At 59.3% G+C, this 13,242-nt stretch overlaps 1 protein-coding gene across 1 annotated transcript in view; it reads right to left on the reverse strand.

The window, feature by feature from the left end:
* PDE10A (phosphodiesterase 10A) overlaps positions 1-12,359 on the reverse strand; it is a 170,580-nt gene extending 158,221 nt beyond the window's left edge. The window contains exon 1 of the mRNA XM_037060516.1: positions 11,477-12,359. Coding sequence (XP_036916411.1) covers positions 11,477-12,359 — 883 coding nt within the window. The remainder of the gene's footprint in view (positions 1-11,476) is intronic.
* Positions 12,360-13,242: the final 883 nt, after the last annotated feature.

Consider the following 13,242-nt stretch of genomic DNA (forward strand, 5'->3'; position numbering starts at 1 on the left):
ACTGCGTATTGATGTTGAACCCAAAATAAAATCAAGAAAGGATTAGATCAAACAGGAGGATCAGAAGAATTCGGTTCTACCACAAAGGCACAGCTGGGGGTTTGGGGGTGTAGGGGAGGTGACGGTCCTTGCTCATGGGGACAGTCTCGAAGGGCCTGGCGTCGTCCATCCGGTCTGCCCAGCATGGCTCCCACACCAGCCCCGCAAATGTCCGTGGAGACCTGAATGAGCTGCCTCAGTTCACAGAGGCCCTGCTCCGAAGAAAACTCCAGGCGCCGTGACGGCAGAGTCAATGCCAGGGGGAGGTGGCCCCTGTTTAGAGGTCTGAAATGGCAAGAGCACTTGAGGCTACATACATTTCCATTCACTTGAGAAGTGCTGGAATTTACAGCCCACGTTTTCACGGGGAAGACGCTCAGTTTCTTGCCAAAATGTAGTGATTTCTACCAGATGAAGCAGGCTGGGCAGCCCTCCAACAGTTTAAACAATAGTTCGTATCTTCAATGGGAAGCCATAGACTGTGTCCGAGTCAGAAATTACATTACAAGTGCTTTCTGTTTCCATTTTTAAATCTGGGTGACGTAGGAAGGCGTTGATAAGATCGACATGAGGGGCACTGACGAGGGTGTTTTTCTTTTCAACACTCGTGGTTTGACACTCGGGGATCTCGTGGAGGAGCAGGAGGTGGGAGGCTAGAGGAAGACAGAAATCATGTGCACAAACTTCAGGGGCTGAAAAATAAACTATGATCTCAATAGGGAGACAATGAAAAAACACAAGAAAGATGACATCAGCCACACAGTAGAGGGACTGACGACTGTTCAATGGCATCTCATAAATTCTTACTTTTTTAAGTAGGTTTATTGATTCTAGAGGGAGAGGAGGGAGGGAGAGAGAGGGAGAGAGGGGGCAACATCAGTGTGAGAGAGAGAATGGATGGGCTGCCTCCTGTGCTCACACTGACTGGGGATCGAACCCGCAACCTTTTCGTGTTCGGCGCTGATGTGCCAACCAACCAAGTCACCCGGTCAGGGCAAATTCCTATTTGTAAATGTAACTTTTAAATAGGTCAGGAACTACATAATTAAAAAATCCCCAAATATAAAAAGGTACACGGCCCTGGCTGGTGTGGCTCAGTGGATTGAGCACAGGCCTGTGAAGCAAAGGGTTGCCGGTTCATTTCCCAGTCAGGGCAGATGCCTGGGTTGCAGGCCAGGTCCCCAGTGGGGAACACATGAGAGGCAACCGCACACTGATGTTTCTCTCCCACTCTTTCTCCTTCCCCTCCCTCTCTCAAAAAATAAACAAATAAAATATATATATTTTTTTAAAAGGTGCACGTTAAAGTGTCTCTAACTCTTGCCTCCCGCCTACTCTCCGAGACCCGGCCCCCAGGGGCATCCCAGGCAGCCAGGTCAGTGTGCCCATAACTGCCCCAATTTCTGCCCATTCTCTCTCGGCAACCAAAACAAACACAAGCACAGGCTTTCCTGACACAAAAGTGCGAGCATGGTGTGTACTGCCTCCCACTCTGCTTTTCTCACCCAGGAATGTGTCAGGATGTCTTCAGGGCTCGTTGCATTAGCCAGGTCCCTGGGGACCGCCCTGTGCGTGGTCTCCAGAGCCCTCTCTCAACCGGTGCTGCTGTGCACCAATACCTGGTCCATCACACCACCTCTGTGTGAGCCCGTCTAATGATGACGTCCCAGGAGTAGGATTGTTGGATCAGTGGGGACATGCATTTCTGATACCAGCTGACGCCCACACAGCCCTCTTCCAGGGCCGGGCCCCTCGGTGTTCACCAGGCACGCACCCCAGTACCGGCTTCCTCACAGAACCACCAACGCCGTGTGTATACGGTGTTTTGGCTTCCGCAACTGGGGGGTGAAAAAGGTGCCTCGGGGCTATTTTTGAATTGCATTGATCTCATCATGAACGAGGCTGGGCCTCTTCTCTTTTCTCACAGTTCTAAAAACCGTCCACAGCCTCGGACTGCGTTCTACTGGGTTGCTCTTTTTCATCGCCATTTCCAGGAGCTGCCTCTACACGTCAGCACAGCGGGCCCCCCGCGGGGATCTGAGTTCGGGCTGTTTTCTTTTTCTAGGGCAGACGTTCAAGAACTCCCCGCAGTGTGGGGGTGCCCGGGCCTCAAAGGCACGGTAGCAAATGGACGAACGAGGGGCGGGGCAGAAGGCAGGGGTCCCTGCACTGGAGCCTCGTAGGACAGAGTCACAGCCTGGCTTACTTAGGGCCATAAGAAGGATTTTTAATGTAGATTAAGACCAATCTTCTCTTTGATTACTTCTGGATTCTGAGTTACATATAAAGGTTCTTCCCACACCAAAGCTAGAAAGAAATTCCTCCTATTTTTTCCCTTTTGGTTTTTTTAATGTGCAGTTGACCATTACACAGCATGGGTTTGAATGGCATGGGTCTACTTACAGGCAGATTTTTAAAAATAAACACACAGTTGGCCCACCTTCCCCACTGCCAAGTTCTGCATCTGCAGGTTCAACCAACTGTGGATCCAGAGCGGCCTGTCCGTCTGGGTCCGAAGGCCAACAGCTCGGCATCACTTCGGATAAGGGACTCGGGCGTGCCGGACCAGGGTACCCACGGGGGTCCCGAAACCAGTCCCCCACGGAGGCCGCGGGACACCTGTAGTTAAGTTTCAGAGGAGTCAAAAGTTATACATGGATTTTCAATGGCAAGGTGTCAGTGCCCTTAACCCTCATGTTGATCAAGGTCAAAAGTGTATCTACTTGAACACAGGACGAATTTGGAATTTATCCTGGATTCACAGTTAAAGTAGGATCTAATTTTATTTTTACTAGATGTCCCCAAGTGTATACTCAATACTCTATCTTTACTCCTATATGAGATGACACTTTAAAAATACACTTCATTCCTTATGCATCTGGGTCTATTTTAAGACTCTGCTATTCTGTTACATTGGTTTCTCTATTCATATGCCAGGGCCACGCTGTTTTAATCGTGGAGGTTTTATAACTAGGTCTTTAATCTGCCTCAAAATAATTAGAGGGCATAGTTCACCATGAGACACAACCAGCATTATTCTAAAGAGCCACGATGCCTGACGAGATGAGTGCGTTTTCAAAAGCAGACTTCTGATTTCGGGGCAAAAAAGAAACTTTGAAGCTGCGTGCAACCCTGATAGAGTGATATGACGCGCAACCTCCAAACCTGGGAAGCCGTGGTAATCCAGCCTTCTGGGACGGGACCTTAGAGGTCTGTGTTACAGAAACATAATCACCTAAACACAAGAAGGACCCCTTGAATCCACGCGCGCCCCTCCCCACCCTGCCTCGTCCCCCCCGGGCGAGCCCGCCGTTCTGGAGGCCGCGTCCGGTGTGTGCTCCGGCACAGTGACCAACTCTTCATGCAGCATTGCTCTTACACGGTACTTGCCAACTTCAAAAACTCCAAAGATGCTTGTATTTGCATAAATAATTCACCACATCCAAACACGTGGCACTGTTTCTGCACTTCGTACGCATTACTTTCTCTCTGCTACTGCAGGAAATGTTTCCGCCCAAGGAAAAAGCATGTTATCGATGCCTCGGGAAATAGACCTGAGACACCCAAAACACCCTGAGCACCTCCCTCCTTCCTTCCCAGCAGCGCCTAGCACTCGCTCGCCGACCTGGGGCCCAGGCTCTCAACCACACTGTCCTCCGTAACTCAGAAGTCCGGGCCCCACAGGGGGCCGCTAACAGTGGATTTGGGTGACATAAAACACGATAATGAGGATGGAGCGAATGAAGGTTCGCATTATGCTAGCAAAATTCAACCACCCCATTATTTACTTCATTACATCCTTCCTTTGAGGAGAATCAATTTTTGTAAAGGGCCGTTGTGATCATATTCTCCCAGTTCAACCCCTTCGCTTCCTTGCACACTAGACACTTTGTGGCTGGCAACGTGCTGGGCACTGAGGTTCAGGAAATGAACAAAGGAACACCCGCTAGTGGGAGACACACAGAATGCTGGGTGTTTGGGCGGCACGGAGGAGGGGACCCTAAGCGGGCGGAGGAGGTGGGGGCTCAGGGCTCCCCACCAGCAGGGACTGGGCCCTGGGCAGCAGTCCTCTAACTACAGTCCCTTAGGCAGCAGGGGGCGCGGAGGGGACACTCGGCAAGAGGCTGAGTGTCTGCACAGAGACCCTCCCGGGAGGGGCTGGAAGAACCAAGGTTTTCGTCCCCCACCCACGCACTCCTCGGTCAGAGGTCACTGTTCACGGGTACAGGGGGCGCCTTTCACCTCACTGGGAGTCCTCGCCACACGGTGGCTCCCTAAAGGCGAGGAGCAGGTCTGCCCGCCCAAACTTCTCCCCGGCGATGCTACCAGCAGTGGGCGCAGAGGGGACACTCCAAGAGCAGGCAGCAGGTCACGTGACCTGGACCACGGCACTCTGCCCCCTCCCCGTCCCGCCCACGCGCAAGCGTCCACTTCGGGAGGCCCGGGTCTTCTGATCCCCCACGCCAGCTTCCTCTCGCACTTCTCTTCAGCAGGAAGCGGGAAGCCCTGGCCCCCATCGACCCCTTCATTCTACCCGCTGTTCTCTGAATTCGCTCCGTAGGCGCCCACCTCCAGGACTCCGCCGGGACCGTTCTTCCACGGGGAACCCTGCTCCCAGCTCCGCACAGCAAACACTCTTCCTCCCTCAACACACCGCTCACCGCGCCGTGGCCAGAGCTCACAGTGTTCATTCTTTCTGGCTCCGTGCAGGTCTGATGCCAGGAGCACTGGGCTTACACAGTGCCCCCTGTCCTGCACCATCCTCACCACACACTGGTAATGGTGAGTCTTCCAAAGTGGTACTCGAATCACGACACTTGCCTTCAAGGAAGTTCTCAATCACGCCATCACACCTCTGTGCACGGTCCACCCTTTCCGATCTCTGTCACCACTCCTGGCCCCCTCGGCCTGTCCCCACCCTGTTCCCCTCACTCTCAGGTGACCGTAGCGCTGTCCATCAGATAGGATTTCGAGAACACGCTGCCAGTGTCTGACAACCCAAAACCGTTCTCCCCACAGCCCACTGAGGAAACCACTCCACCCCCTGTGCAAAGCCGCGCAGGTCCTGTCCGCCCACCCCAGCCGACTTCTGCAAGGCTTTCTCCCACTCTCTTCTCCCTCTTTCTCCAAACTATTCCTCAACCAACAGACACCCCCAGGTCAGCCCCACCTGGGACTGGCAGGAGGGGCCAGCTTCTGGCTCACTCCTTCCCTTCACCGAGGACCGACAGGGCCACACGCAGTCTCCACGGACCCCCGCCCCACTAAAGGCAGGCAGGCACCTCTGCCACTGCCCTCAGGGTCCCAGGACAGCAGTCACTCACTCTTCATGTCCACCTGGCAGCTCGGTGGAGCTCTGGGGGCCCTGGCTTCTTCCATCCTCAGGCTCTTCCTCCAGCCTCCGAGACACAGCGGTCCAGTGAGCTCCGCCCCACTCCTCCTGCTCAGGTGCCTCCTCCTTGGGGGCCCAGGGCTCTTCCCTCCTCTCCTGTCAATCTGTCCTCTGCCCTCCCCTCGCTCCCACTGTTCTGTTCAGGTTCCCACTCAGGACGGTGGCCCACGACCATCTGTAGAGTCACCGACCCAGAGCTCTCTGCCAACACTCCCTCCTGGCCCCACAGCCGCTCGGGAACCGACTTTATGGGCCAGCCTCCCTGAAGCCCCGACACCACGTGGCATGGCGACTGACTCTCAACGCAGGGACACGGTGACTTCAAATGCTGTGACATTTGAAGTCGTTATTCTCCGGTCTTGATCCATCGCCCCTCTGACTTCCTGACTTCCTTCACCCAATGGCCTTCTCAACAGTCCACGGAGTCATGCAATGGGCACCTCAGAGTGGGCGTTCCACGCAGAGGCCCGGTTCCTTGCCGGGTTCCTCCCGGTTCCACCCCTTCCCCCTGCTCCCCCCACCCAGCCCAGCCCCCACAGGGCCAGACCCTTCCCACCAAACACCGAGGCCAAGTTCTCGATTCCCCACCCACCCTGTGCTCCGAGAACCCAGCCCACCCAAGTGCTGATATGCCCTTCCTCCACACACCTCCCGAAGACACTTTTCATCTCCACGGTGTCACCCTGGCCCAAGTCTCCATCGTCTCCTGTTTGGAAGGCGACAGTGACCTTCGAGTCCTGTTTCCCAGATCTACTCAGCAAACTTCAGCTGGACGAGCTCCTGAGAGCACTGGTCACCTGCCGCCTACCTGCTGAAAACCTTCCAGCAGCTTCCCCTTGCACATGCAGTGGAACACATCTGTCCCCTGACCTGGCCCACGAGCCTCCTGGGCGTCACTGCACACCGCATCTGGGCGGCCTGGAGAGGGGCAGTCCCCAGGCCCCTCCCCACCAAGGCCCCCTGGCTGGGTGACCCCAGCAGGCCCGACTCAGGGTGGCTCCTCCGGGAAAGCCCTGCGGGGGGGGGGGGGCACCAGAGCATGCAGGGCCCTCTGTCTGCCTCTGTCGCCGGCCGCGTGCCTGCCAGCTCTGCCGCGTCTCCCGCCGCTGCAGGCTCCTGAGAGAGCTGTCTCACAGGCCGGACCCTGGCTCCGCAGCGGGGAAGCCAAGAAGGCTTTCAGTGAGCCTAAGTTCCTTGAAGATAAGCACCAGGTGTTGTTTTTGTTCCTCTGCATCTTCGGGTTTCCAACACAAATATCTGAGCACCTCCCGTGTGTGTGTGTGTGTGTGTGTGTGTGTGTGATCTGCCGGGCTCAGGGACCGGCCTGGCCCAGCCCGCAGGCCCTCCCAGCCGCTCTGCAGAGGGAGGGCAGGCAAGCAGGAAGTGAGAAGGCCCCTAGGCATGGGCGGGCCAGAGAATTCCAGAAAGTGGTCAGCACTACAATCACCCAAGAGAGCAGCATCTTCTGCTTCCTGCGTGAGCAGGAATCACTAGGGGCCCTGAATCCCTGGGGGCGCCTTCAGCCTGCTCCAGATCGGCGGGGGCAGCTTCACTGACATTTTGAGAGGAAATTAAAATGTTCTGAATTACCAGGAAGAGGGCTCCCCTTCTAAGGGAGAAATATTCCTTCGTGAAAATTATTTTTTCTTCCCTTGTCACACTCCATGAGTTGTTTTTAAACAAGCCAAAAGGAACGAGGCACGAACTGGGGAAAGGCTGGCCATGCCCCGTTTAACCCGCTACGTGGCGAAGGCGACCCCCACACCTGCTCGCTCACCCAGCAGAGCGCATCTTTTCCTCTCCACCAGGACTTTAAACACCGAGTCTCTTACCAACTTTCAAACATGCCATGCGGTGCTGTGAAGCCCAGCGCCTCGCTGCACATTACAACCCGGGACCCACTTATCTCATGGAACTGCCTGTTTTCTCCTTACGGGCCAGAAAAACTTTTATGTGTAAAGTACCCAAGGCGAGTGCGTCAGGCTGAGATGACAGAGGATACCGTCTGTACTGTTTCTACTGCTTCTCATTCAAACTTCTGTGGCTTTTTCTTTGTTGTGCAGAGGGTTTTATTGCTGCTGCTGCTGCTGCTGTTGTTGTTTATTAAAACAGAAACGCCATGAAATTTAAATTAAGGAACCTAAATAGTTCCACCCAGTTCAAAAAGCTGGTCCTTGGCTTGGATGTCAGTCCTCTCTGATGACTCTCGTCCCTGGCCTCCCCACGGACGCCGGAGCGGGCTGGGGCCTGGCCTGCTTGGCTGGTCACCTTGGCAGGTCCCCGCATCTCTACCTCAGGTCCTCTGAGGGGAGAGCGACCATCATCTCCATGGCCCTGCAACAGTTTGCACTGAGCAGGTACTCAGGGACCACCTGCTAGTCAACTGTCCATGGATCCCCACCCCCAGCCACGGTCGAGCTGCGGGCTCCCGCCCCAAGCACCTCAGCCCCACCAGGCCAAAGAAGGTGAGTGTGCGGCTGAGTGTCGAGCCTCTGTGTCACACCCATCTGCTCTCAGGCGGGACAGCACTCGTCTCAGTGTGTCCGAGCGCTGGCCCCACGGCATCTCGGTCCCTGGGAAGCAGAACAAGAGGGAGGCATGCGGGTGTGTTTCGGACCCACAGTTCCTGCGGATGCGTGTTTTCTGTTCGGGACATTTGAGAGACAGACGGTGAAGAGCGGTCTGCAGGGGCCCCTGCCACCCGCATCTGCACATCTGCCCGGTCTCACCCTCCTGCCCTCTCTGTCCCTCTTCGCTCCACTGCTGTGCCTCATTCCCAGCAGCGGCCGGTACTTCACACACGTCATGGGGAGGGACGGGGCGGGGGCCCTGGTGAGAGCAGACGAATGCTCAAAATCCCTAAGGCAGCGTTTTCAAGTCAGCACCAAAGGGCCTTTCCTCGTGGTGCCTCCCCTGCTGTCCCCAGCACCAGGTGGGGACAAGGTAAACTGATTTTCCAGAAGACTGGCACAGCCCCTGCTGGCCTCTCGCAGCACGACTTCCTAGCTTCCTTTGTACACAAACACACACACACACACACACATACACCCCTGCAGAGTGGACCCCCCCCGCCCCAGCCTCCCGGGGCTGGTGCTCTGCATGAGCAAAGGTCTTCCCTCCCAACCAGCACCTTTCTGAGGAGCACAGAGGTCCACACCTGAAGACAGGTGGTGGGATGAGAGGAGGCGGGGCCAGCCTCACAGAGTCGGAGGCTGACCACGGGCCCGGAGCACTGGGTGCCAGTGCCACATCCAGAGGGCTCCCTCCTGCTGCTGCGTCAGCCACTCTGGCACAGGGACCTCCTGGGAGGGGGCAGGAGCTCGCAGTACACCTGCTCCCCAGGAGACCGCGTGGACCAGGTCCAGGGCCAGAGGGACAGGCGTGCAGCTCGGGCATCACAGCGCCAACACGTGAGGGGCTTTCCGGTGATTAAGACAGGACAGGCAGCCCTTTCAACCACCACTGACCTCGGCAGCCTGAACACGATACATGGCGAAGTGCTCGCCAGAACATGAGACCACACGGAAAGGAAGACGGGGAGTAAACATGCTTAAGACACATTTATATGCACATGGGCATTCTTACCTTCTCATAATACCCAGGCTTTTTTTTCAAAGAGGCTCGTTTTTACTGCCAAATACCCAAAAGTCTCTCAAGTACTGGGCGCTTCAGCAGTCCAGACAAAGGCGGCTGGCCACACAGCTGCTGGCAGGACAAAGATGCCACCGTGGACGGGAGGGCGTCCCGGCAGAAACTGGCTACTGTCCTTCAAGCATCCGTGCAGCCATCGCCAACCCTCCCTCCAGGTACTCGAGTAACAGGCATTCCCTGAAGGTCTTTACACTTACTACTTCGGCAAGGGCCCTGGCAGGATTCTGTCATCTCCCTTCCTAGTCCAACACCGAGTATCTTCTCTTGCTGACTTGGTTAGGGGAAAGAAAAAAACAAACCAAAGTACCACACCTCCTGAATGCATGACCATCGCTGGGTTTCCTTTTCCCTGTGGGAACTCTGCAGAAGGGGCCCCTCCGGGTGACCCCTGTCTGCTCCAGGTCCTCCGTCCTTCCCAAGGCAAAGCCTGCGGGGGAGTCCCTGGGGACAAGTTCGTCCCACAGATCTGCTCCCCTTTGCTCTGCCCGACAACACCCCCCCCCACGTGCCAGCCACAAACACCCAAACAAGCAGCAGCAGCAAGGAGGCACAAAAAGGAGCTACCTGGTCTCGGGAAAGTCCGCTCCGTCCCAGTGGCCCTCTCCTTGCCGCCACCCCTGCCCCAAAATGATGATGGCACAAGCAAGATGTGGCAGCTTTCTTCCTCCCCCCCCACCACTAGCTGGAGACTGTAAAAGTACATGTTTATTTTTTTTTAAAAAAAGGAAGGGACAAGTGGAGAAGGAAGGCCCAGCCTGGCCTGCTCCGTACCCCTCAGATCTGGCCAGAGCGCCTGCTCTCCCCACTTCCACCCACAGCCACGTGGGTTCTGTCTAGTTAGGTGCTGATGTCCACACCTGACCACATCACTCCTCAACCGCAGCCTCTCTGAAACGCCCATCCCTGCAGGTAGGCAGATGGGGACTGTGCCCCTGAGAACAGAGGGAGACTACAGCATGGGGGGTCAGCTGCCAGACCTGAGCCCATACCCACCGCCAGCCAGGACCAGGTCAGGTAGCCAGCAGGAGCAGAGACTGCCGGGCTGCACCCACGCAGGAGTGTGAGATAGGCCGCCTGGCCACGAGGTCCACTGGAGCCTACCGCAGGAAGGATCGTGTGGGGGTGGGGGTAGCCAGCCGGTTAGCCTGCGCTCATACTTGCCTGGGGCTACACCCCAGAGCCACCCGGAGGAGTTCCAGTCGGGAGGAGGGGCTGGACCCTGGCTGCGCGGAGGCCTGGACCGGGAGCAGGAAGACGAAACTGCAACCCAACCCTGGAAGAGTCTGCCGGGAGCAGGCGCCGCGGAAACGCGGTTCCCCTGCTAGGCGCAGACAAAGGCTCGGTGCGCACGCGGTGGACGGTGGCGCCCGCGCCCGCGCTTAAGGCTGTGAGGAGCCGCGCCCGACCGGCTGGCGCCCGAGTGGCCGGCACCCCACGGCCCCGTAGGTCCTGCATCTCCGGTCCTCACCTTGCTCGCCCTCCATCCGCAACAAAGGCAGTCCCCTCCCGTGCGTACCGACTGCCTTCTCGCTGGACATCTCCCGCTCCCTGCTTTCTAGAGAACCTTCGCCTTGACTGCTCTGCTCTGCCTGGCCCCGCTCCCGCCCCCATGACACGCCTTCTGCCTTCTGCCGCCCCTGCTCTAACGCTCTCTACCTCCTACCAGGGTCTGGGGGGCGGCCTGGCCGCGGTCCGATGAGGGGCGCGACCTGGGGCTCAGAACTGGTGGCCACTCTCTCCTACGCCCTGACGCCCATTGTCCTTGTCTTTGCTGGCCTGAGCGCCAGCTATCCCCCCGATCTACAAAGTGGAGACTGGGTTGGGTGGGGTGCGCCCTCTTTGCAGAGGCCCGCCGTTTCCACCCGGCTAGTCCTACCTCTGGAACAGGGTCATGGGGTGGGGACGGGAGACAGCGACCGGGACACAGACACTGAAACCCCGGGGACCACGAATGCCTTCATCTTCGGGAGAGAGGGATTCGGGACCCTGGCGGGCCCTCTCCCAGCCAGGGGTCTCAGCAGGCAGGACCTCCAGTGGAAAAACGCGCGTTTGCTCCTCCAGCCAAGTGGTCCTAGGCTAAAGTGCACGGAGCCTGGGATGTGTGCTCAGAGTTGGGCGTATGGAGACCAGCCGGGGAAGTGCGGACGGAAACAGCACAGGACAGCCCCCGGCTGGCGGCAGGACCGGTTCTGAACACCCGGAGTCCTCCGGGCCACCCCTCTCCCGCACGCACGATGAGGTTGGGAAACCCCGGTGTCCGGGAGCCCGCGCTGCTCCCGCGAGCTGCTATTGTGCCCCAGCCTGCGCCCCTCCAGAGAAGCCCGCTGGGCGCCACGCGCCTGGACTTACACGCCCTGCCCGCCCTGACCCAGGGAACGCAGAGCAGGCACTCACTGGGGCTCAGGAAACACTCCGTCAGCCTTCGGAAGCAGCTCGTGTTGTTAGAGGGTCCATCTTCCATGTCGGAGCCGAGCAGCAGCCCGGCCGCAGCGGCTGGGGCGAAGCTGGCGCCTCGGGGCCGCTGCGAGGTCCGGCCGCCTCCTGCGCTGGGGCTGGGCCCGAGGCCGGGGCCGTGCACGCTGGCGCCCGGAGAGCCAGAGGAGCCCGTTCGGCGGGCAGCCAAGCACAGAGGGAGCCGGGGAGGCGGCGGCGGCCGGGGCCCGGCGCGTGCTGGAAGCAGCCAACCCAGGAGCGCAGGGGAGAGAAAGAGCCGCCGCCGCCCGCCGGCGCTGCCGCCGTGCGGACTCGTGCTGGGGGGGACGCTCAAAGGAGCCGCCTCTTGTCCTCCGCCGCCGCCGCCAGCATCACCGCCACCTCCTCGAGCCACCACTGCTGCGCCCTGCCTTCCGGGGAGCCGCACGGGGAGGTGGAAGGCAGATGAGGAGGGGACCAGAGAAGGAGGGGGCAGCGGGGGCGGCGACCAGAAGTAAAAGGAAGATGGAGAGGGGGAGGGGACAGAGGAGGAGAAGGCGAGCGCGAAGAGAGCGCGGGCCGGGACCCTGCCGCTGCCGCTGCCGCTGTCGCGCGCAGTCTGGGCACCCGGGCCCCCAGCGGGGCTGGCGCGGCCTGCGCAGGAGGGGGGCGGGGGCGAGGCGCGCTCCGCCGGGCCATAGCCAGGCCGCTCGGGGGCTGGGCCCGGGCCCGCCACGCTCCCCCCGCCGGCAGTGCTACGCTGGGGCTCCGGGCGGAGTTTGCCGTGGCCGGAGCAGGACTGGTCCCCGGCTGTGGGCAGGGGGGCTTGGGGGCGGGGAGCGAGCGGCTCTTCTGGGCTGGCCATGGCCTTCCTCCTCCGCCCGACCTCGGCGGGCTCCGCCCCCACAGGACCTGCCCTCCTCCGCTGGTCAGCCGAGCGTCCGCCCCAGCTTCTCTGCCGCCTTCCACACCCCTCACCGGCCCAATCTTCACATCGTGTACCGCTTTGGGTGTGGGGGGACCCGGGGCCACAGCCAGTCCGGGGCGGCGGCGTCTGGCTGCTGGCTGGCGCACACAATCGGCGTGCTCCCGGTCGGGGAGCCGGGCTGCGGAGTCGCTGCCTGCAAGCGTGGCGTGGTTTGTGCGCGCTCCGGCGGCTGAGCCGCGGCCACTGCTCCAAAGCAGTGGAGAAAAGCGCCGCAATGCCGCTGCCCGGGGAGGCGGTGGCGGCGGCAGCAGCAGAAGACGCCCACTGCTGGAGCGAGCTCTCTCCACGCCGCCGCGGTCCGCGCCCACGTAGCGTGCCCCACCGCGACCTGGCCTGGCAGCGCAGGCCCCCACGCTCAAAGCACCTCTGCCGACACTGTGCACCTGGGCAGGGGCAGTGGGGCAGGGGGACGCCTGCAGCTGGGCCAGGTGTCGGTCGTCGCAGCTGTGCCTGCTGTTCCGGATTTTAAACCCGCAGGACAGCACCTGCTCCAGCTGTGCTCTACTGGGTGAGAGACGCCTGCCTGTCCCTCGTCCGAGGCGGGGAGCTCTCCTGGTGGGGGGCCAGCAGCTCCCACCGAGCTGTGCCCTGAGCTCCCCGAGGAGAGTTCGAACTCGAATGTTTGTCTGATTTGGTTGTAAATCCACGTACAGTGCTGGGGGGGACAATACACTAAGGTTTAGAAAGTCAGTCCATCCCAGCCCTCCTTTCGGACACCCACCTCTTCGGGTGCACGGGCCAGTTTGCCCGGGTGAAGTGC

The sequence above is a fragment of the Sturnira hondurensis genome, unplaced genomic scaffold (genome assembly GCF_014824575.4).
Source record: "Sturnira hondurensis isolate 20B ecotype Veracruz unplaced genomic scaffold, ASM1482457v3 Scaffold0000167, whole genome shotgun sequence".
Taxonomy (NCBI): domain Eukaryota; kingdom Metazoa; phylum Chordata; class Mammalia; order Chiroptera; family Phyllostomidae; genus Sturnira; species Sturnira hondurensis.